This window comes from Mirounga leonina, unplaced genomic scaffold (genome assembly GCF_011800145.1).
Source record: "Mirounga leonina isolate KUSES-001 unplaced genomic scaffold, KU_Mleo_1.0 Mir_321, whole genome shotgun sequence".
Taxonomy (NCBI): Eukaryota; Metazoa; Chordata; class Mammalia; order Carnivora; family Phocidae; genus Mirounga; species Mirounga leonina.
The window spans coordinates 3,451,803-3,460,032 of NW_023270680.1; the positions used below are offsets into that span (position 1 = coordinate 3,451,803).

Genomic DNA, 8,230 nt, shown 5'->3' on the forward strand with positions numbered 1-8,230 from the left:
AAATGGTTTCACTTTTTTCTTATTACCAAATTAAATGCTTTACTCCCAGCCCTGTCTGTACCAAAATCCACAAAGGTAATTTGTTTTATGCACTCCCCAGCCTCCCCTGTAGAAAGAACCAGGTTTGTCATGATGCCAAACAACAGATTTTCAATAAAATGTCCTACATGAGACAACAGGGTATAAACGAGAGACATAGCCTTTCTTTTCGTGAAGAAACATAAAGATATGAGCGCAGACGTTGACCTGTGGGCCGTGGCTCTCCTCCCCACTACCTGGTAACACCGGTATCCTAGAGCTCAGTTTGCTTAGCAGAGGTTTCACAGAGATCTGGGAAAAAAAGTTATACGGCATCACACTCACATTTAACCACAGCGTGTGAGTCACTAGCTTTCTGCAAAAAACCACATTTTTATGGAAACACATTCTAAAACCTTTTTCACTGTGGAAATTTTCAAATACACACAAAAGCAGAAAAAAAGGGTATAATCTACTCCCCTTGACCCCAAACCTGGCCTCAACACCTGTCAGTGCTCTGCTATTCTTGTTCCATCCTCCAGCATTTTTTCCTGGAATACTTAAAAACCAAAGCCCAGGGATCGTACCATTTTGCCCATGGCCTTGGGAGTATTTAAGAAACGCTTTAAATGAGGGCACAGCACGCTTGGCATCTAATCCAAGGAGCAGAGAGGCAAGGGGATGCTCTGACGTGCACTACTTTTCCAACTAGAAGCAATGAATGCCAGCTCTCTTTAGCAAGGCTACGGGTTCTTTTAAGTACATCGTCTATTTGAAACAGGAAATATACCAGCCTTTGAAAGTAACCATTTGGCATATGAAAATTCAATACCACCACTAGTGTTGGGAAGGCTACACAAAAAGGTAAAAATGCTTTTCCTTTAAATGCAGGCTAAACATTTCTAGATACTTGGTACCTTATTCCCTGTGTTGCGTTCAAAATGACCATGTGACAGATTCATCAGTCTAATGGTTTAAATGTGAAGATTTACTATCAAAGCAGAAGTGACGTGTATCCAGAAGACATTTCTGTCTTTCCATCTGTACCCTCACACTCTAGCTAATGAATACCCCCATAGACCTCAGAACATCCATTCATCCATGATCTAGAGTGTTATGTTCTCTACCATCAGTGGAATATAGCTACACTTTTTATCACGACCTGGTATCTTATTAAGATTTTAAAACATCATTTTGATTTCAGGACATTAAAATGACAATCTGGCAAAGCCTGGGTCATGTGCCACAAAATATTCCATCAGGAAAATCTAATGAGCTCACTTTTCTTTTTTTTGCCTAGGGAAAAAAAAAACAACAACAGATTACATAGGGGGTAGCCCTATTACTCTGTCCCACACCCCAAGAACAGGATGTATTTGATAAACTTTTATTTTATGCAGTGAATAAAGCTGCAGGGACATCCACAGACCCATCTGCAATCCTATCGTCTTTCACTGAGGTTTTCTTTACTGATTCAAAAGGTGGCACATAATGTTCGTGAAAATCCCACTGATGTGTTATTTTTAAATCCAAACGGTCATCTTGAGTGTAACAGATGTTTTCTCCATCACTCCCCATTTATATGTTTATGGGTAAGGGGTACACTGTAGAATCCTAATACTTAAAGAGTCCAGTGTTAATTAAGTAGATGGGAGGCTTCTTTCACAACAAACACACATATCAAATCACCACGTTGTACACTTTATACCCCTTACAATTTTATGTCAATTATACCTCAAAAAAGCTGAATTTTTAAAGTCTGTGAATGTGCCCTCATCTGCCCTTATGTAATTACTAAAAAATAAACTGAAATGATCTACAGTAAAGAGAAAAAAGCAGAATTCATATATAGACACATATAACAAATGCATGCACACACGTACACACACATATACATAAAGTATAAAAAGGGACTAACTTTCCAATTAAGACTCTAGTTCTCGAAATACCTATTTAAAAGAAGTTATCTCCCTAAAAGCCTTTAGCAGACCTCAGTAGAGCGTCTTGCATACAGTAGACATTGGGTGATGCGTTACTGGTTAATGAGGGTTCAGAGCCTCCAGGACACACACACGGCTGTATCTTCAAAACATCTTTAAATCGTGGCGATCAATCATAGCAAAGTTGCTGGACAATAGAACAAGATAAAGTATCACCTCGATGAAACAGAGCACGGACGCCATGCTCTGACAGGACACCTGCTATCCTTGTATATACATTACGTTGGAGAGCGCCCGAGTTTTTCTACAATGTGAGCGTCTCACCTTTTACACGGTAATCTGCAACCATCCCAATATGTTAAAACACACTGCTTCTTTGTTGCCGTGGTCATTGCGTGCAATTTTTCTCATTGATGTAGCGCTTTAGGCTTTTCTGGCAATAATTTTTAAGTTTGAAAAAATTATTGAAAAATTGTTATGGGGTGTTACCTTATTTCAACAGTAGGGACTCGGTGGGGGGGGGCGAGCCTAGCCTCTTTTTAGGATTAATGTACTCACGGTTTTTAATTTATGAGTGGTTTAGAACATCCATAAATAGGTTTCACAGAGAAACACAGCCTGGAAAAACTCTCCACTGCACTGTGGTTACCCTCTGGGGTGGCTGGCTTGCATTCTCAAGAGTTCTGAGGCACTGATGTTTATGTTTATAGTATAAGTACTTAACCAGTTTTTAAGCAATCAAATGCTATTAAGAATTAATTGTCTAATGTTTTATTCTACACCAGCAGTCCTGCATGTAGCTTAGGTTTCCCCCTTATGTTTGTGTTTTCCCGGGGTTCACGTTAATTTTTATCTCCAATTATAAATACGCGAAAGGAGTGAAAAGACAGTATTATTGAACTTAAGTCAAACTGCTGCATTTAGGAACAGAGTCTTTCCCCCCAGGAACTTATTATTTGGGTCAAGGGCTGTTGTGAAGACTTGGTGAAACTTTCTCAGGCCCTTCTGTAAGTCTGAACAGGTGTCTAGAGAGCAAATTAGTTGCATTTGCCATACAAAGATGATTATGACGAGTCCAAACCCTTTGTGAGGAAAAAATAGGAAAACAGGTATTTTCAGGATCGGTCATCATATTTTTGCTTGTATCTTCAAGCATACATATATCTCCGAATTGTTTGAAAAACTTCAAAAATACTTTCTTCGGAAAATCGTGGCTATGCACTTATTGATGTGAATTTCACAAAATTGCAACATTACGTAGCTGAACTCCATGAAAAAGCTCTCAAACTCCTGAACAATCCTGACTGTATCATTCCACTGTACTCTTCTTCAAACTCCCAACCAAACTGGATTTTATTATTATTTTTCAAACTGGATTTTAAGCAGAAAACAACCCCATTATCTACTCAGAGTAAGAAAACTTTTTCCTATTAATGTGGATTTATAACTTTCTTGTTTAATAACCTTTGATGACATGAATATTTATCTACAAATGGGCAGTAACTATTATTTTAAGGACTTTGGCACTAAAAATTTGATACTTTGGATGCAGGTATATTATACTTTATTATAAACAATTGCTAAATGTCTCAAGCTTCTGCAAGGGCATAAAAGTATTCACAGGACTTTCAATCAGTCTTCATACGTATCATTCATTTGCTCAAAGATATCGGAAAAGACTGCACAACTTGCGCTACATTCTAGTAAGTGTATTAAATAAGCATTATAGTGACACTCCCCTAGAAGGTTCATACTCCACCAAACAGGTGGAAAGGCCAGTGGTGGTAACATGTTTCAACTTTGTATAAATCAAGTTCTGGTAATTTTTTCTAGCTTCTGAGTGTGTGTGTGTGTGTGTGAGTGTGTGTGTAAGAATATGACTCAAATATCATTTTCTACCCTCTACCAGAAAAGAAAATTTTTTTAAAGAAGAAGTGGATTTCTGGGAAATAAACTTGAAAAAAAAAAAAAAAACCCAGCACCCTCGCAAATCAGCAAACAAACAAGAAAAACAACTTTCAAAATCCCGTACTAAATAAAGGTCCCACCTTCTGTCAGTGTAGGCAAGTCATAAAGAGATTCTCCTTCCTGATCCAGGATGGAGAATCCCAGCTCTCGGAGTTTAGAAAGAGAAAGTGCTTTGGATCCATCCAAATCTGATGAGCATGTGCTCCTTAACATCTGGAAATCGAGTCCTTTAGACTTCCTCGACAATGCAGAGGAAAGGAAGTGCCACCCGAGAGCCCGGTAGCCCTGTGGTTCTGTTTGTTTGTTTTCTCTCACTTGGTGTCTTTCTGAGTCAGTGGAGAGCTGTTGGTGGCAGGGAGACAGCAAGGCGCGGTTTGAAAAAAAAGCTGGTGCAGTGCAGAGGGAGAGGGGGTGGGCGCGCGGAGGACACATGTTACATCAGACACAGTACCTGCCTTTTTACTGCACAGCTTGTCAGCGAGGTGGTGTGCCTCCTGGGCGATAAGTGAGAATATTTCGTCTTCATGCTCTTCTATTATGGCTTTGCACTGTGGAAACAGAATCACAGCATAGGTGGAAAGACACGCACGCACCGGACGTCTGGTTAGAAGCACTTACCAACATTTTCTTAGCTGAAAATAGAAAATCGTGTTGCCAAGGTGGCCCGTTTTTATTAGCCCCTTTGGTTTAAGACTCCATGGCATTGGATCAACCCTCTCCCCAGAATGTTAACTGCATCATTTTCCTGGGACCTAACCAACTGATTAGTCGTGTTGAAAGACGAGGGTAAGGAAGGAAACTAGTTCTTTGTATTTGTTCCTTTTCCTTAAATTGGAACGCGAGGACTAGGAAGAAATGGGTCTCCTAGGTGGAGCTGAAAAGTCTTAGCTTTCTGTTTTTGTTTTTTTTTTAGAACCCTTTAAAGAACACAGCTCCTTGAAATGGTTAAACCCGGTTCCCTCAGATTTAACATAATAATCCATGTTGTGGTTTTAAAACAGAGTCTGAAGTGTGAAAACAATTAAGCTTTCTCAGCAATCAAAAACAAACGCATCCTCAATTACACTGTGGATAACATGCTTGACAGTTAACTTAAGCAAGTTTCCTTTCATACCATTTAGAGATCCATTCATAATTTCACTCTGCTTCTACCCCCAAATCTAACTTTTCAGAGAAGAGGCAGCCCAAATTTGCCCAGGCATTAAAAAAAATATCTTAAATTCTAAGTGAAGTATGGGTCTGTGTTAGAGACCCACAGGGTTACAGTTTCAGGAACTGGGAAGCTGCAGAAGGGCATTCGCTGGAGACTTGCAAATCATTTTCCAAGTTCATTAAGCAAGACTTTAAAAATTTTAAATGGCATTTAAAAATATTTAAATTCCACTATAATGTGTTTATTTAAAACCTGTGAAATGCAAGCACACTCACTCATTGCAATTTCTCTTCCACGGTGCTTTTAACCTGGAATTATTGCCTTTACTTTTTAATTAAAATGAAATCTTCAAAAGTCAGGTAAAGCCCTTACTTCAGGGTTTCAGCATGCCTGACATTTTGGCCAGTGTGTGAACTTAATACATTTTTTAAACAGGCTTTCCCATTAGTTTGTCTGATTCAACAGCGTTAAGTAAAGTGAAATATATTGGAATATATTTTGCCAGGCACATTCTAGCAAGCCAGAGGCCAGCCTTCATCTAAAATAAACACTATACTGGACGGAAGTTTGGCATTAAGCCAGCTATCATACCTAAGCCTTTGTTTAACTTAGTTTGTGCTAAAATACTTGAATTAACTCAGGAAAGAAATTCTCTCTCTTCTGTGAAGCCTGGTGGTGATGGGGGGGGGGGGGGGGGTGTGTGTCACTCTTCCTCCATCATTTGGCAATAAATATTTGAAAGTGACATTCATTTTAATTTGGATTTTAACCTAGGAGCCATGACCCCTGATTGTTTCTGTGGGAACCTGGAAGAGACCTGCCTCAGCCAGGGGACCCACGGGGACCCACAGGGACCCCTCCCCGAGCCCCACCTCACAGAAACATGCAAACTGTGTCTCCAAGTCCCTGGGAGCAGCAACAGCACTTTCTGGAAAACGTCTCCTGTCTCAAGAGCCCCGTTAGATGTCTCACTGGCGAGTTCCTAAATGCCTGGTCAACACTGAAAAAGCAGGACAGACAACAAAGCAAACAGATAACATTTTAATGTTCAGTGTCTAGAAACTCAACAACCCAAGCAAATAGCGAAAAAGAGTAACCAGAGTGTATTCATGGCGCCCAGGATTCACCTGCCAGGAAGAGAGCTTACCGCGAATTTCAGAGGTCTGTAAGCATCAGAATAAAAATAGAATTTTTAAAATTCTTTGTATGTTTTGTCTCCTTTCCTTGGGGCAAGTCTCTTAAATGCCTTCTCCTTGGTCACGGGGTCTTCTTCCAGCTTGTAGTCGTTCATCGGCTCACACACTCCATCCAACAGGTCTGCTAGGAAAGCCTCCGAGTGGGCTAAGGGGATCTGTGAAGACAACACGGGCAGGCAAGCTGTCCTTCTGTGCACAGGGTTCGAGAGCTCGCGATGAGGGCGTGTGGAAACACCCGCCACCCCCATGAACGCCAACATGCGTTAGTCTCCTAATATAATACGTATGCAATTGTACTACTTACAGAATTTAAGAAGTTAGCTTAAATGGTGCTTTTGAAAAAGTGCGGATGTTTGAAAGTGGACAGAAAAAAACCCTATACTCAAACTAGAAAGTGCACTTACACAGGTAATCATTTCTAAAAGTCCCCGAACATGCAGACTAAGGCACTGAGGACAGAAAACGGCTGTGATTATTTACTTGCAATATAGAGGGAGAGGGAGGGAGCGAGAGCGCGCGGCAGAGAGCGAGGGAGACCTGGACCTGGGGAGGACAAGACGGGGACAGGGAGGGATGGAGACCCGGCGAGGCAGCGCGCCCCTCCATCCCGGACAAGTTCGGCCGAGCCAACAGTTGCGCCCCGGGCGCGGGTCCTGGGCGCGGGTCCCCGGCCGCCGCGCTGACGCCCGCGGGCGCCGGGGGAGAGGGGCGGGCAGGGCGGCCCCGGGCGCGCCGCGGGCTCTGGGGACAGCTGGTGCCCGGCTCCGCGCGCCCGGCGCCCTCCGGGATCCGGCGAGGATTCGGAGGACCCTCTGGCCACCACCTCCGCCCCGCGCGGGGGTCAAAGAGCACCCCTCGCCCTTGGTAACCGACACGAAAACTCGGGGCGCGTCTAGACAGGTCAAGGTGCAGGATGCCGCGTCCCCGCGGCTCCTTCCGGAAGGGGGCGGGGACCCGCCAAGGGCGCCGCGGACGCGCCGCGGCCGGGCCTCCGCGGCCCTTCTCCCCCTCCACCCTCTGCTGATCAAAGTAGGAAGTTTGCATGACAAGCCTGGTGAAAGGGGCCGAATCACAAATGAACTCGATTTCTGCGATGTTGATCTATCCAGACTCCATTGTCCCCTTTCAGACGCAGTGTGAACCCTTCCGGTGCCGGCGACCGCGCGGCTTTGAGGCGCGCGCTCCGGGCGCACAAAGGGTCCCCGCGCCTCCCGCCATCTGGCCGCGGGTTCCCGGGCGAGCGCAGCGCCGGGCGCGGTGGCCCTGCCTGCGCCTTCGGACCGCCGCTCCCGGGGAGGCCGCTCCGCTGTCACCGCCGTCAGCCCCCACTCCAGGGAGGAGTGGACTCTGTGAAAAACGGGCTTAGAGAAACGGGGACGAGGAAAAAGCCCAAGGAAAACACCACTGATTAACTTCCCGCTGCCCCACCATGTGCACGGTAATGACGGCCCCCCATCTCCCGAAACTTGATTTGAGGTTGATTCTTTGGAGGCCCATGCACTCACTTTTCGCAGTTAGATCGTTTATTAAACTGGAATGTGCCACCACATTTATTTGTTCACTAAGCCATCAAGTTTTTAAAAACTCCCGAGTGTGTATGTGTGTGTTTAATGTCTCAGTCAAAAGACCCTAAAGGAAGCGGCTTAAAGTGCATTCCCAATACAAATTGCGTTTAACGTACACTTTTAATGATGCCAATCGAGCACTGTAAGTTGTAAAAAAACAACAACAACAACAACAAAAACACCGGATAATACATGGGTTAACAAGCAAACCGAAAATCTGTTTTATTAACTTACAGGAGCTAGGGATTAAATTTGTATTGGGTCTGCAAGTTGTAAAACACAGAGGTAAATTCTTAATTACAGTTAATCAAGCAGATCATTAGCAGAATTATGAGGGTTTTTTCCTGCCAGGTGTGTGCCTTCAGTGTATCTCCTTCGCTGATACGTTTG

General features: G+C 43.6%; 1 protein-coding gene across 1 annotated transcript; it reads right to left on the reverse strand.

Annotated features, from left to right (window-relative positions):
• Window positions 1-292: 292 nt before the first annotated feature.
• CNPY1 (canopy FGF signaling regulator 1) lies at window positions 293-7,319 on the reverse strand. The gene is given in 5 exon segments (XM_035029793.1): window positions 293-330; window positions 4,378-4,474; window positions 6,227-6,430; window positions 6,970-7,079; window positions 7,082-7,319. Coding segments are annotated over 5 exon segments (687 nt in total).
• Between the last annotated feature and the right edge of the window lie 911 nt (window positions 7,320-8,230).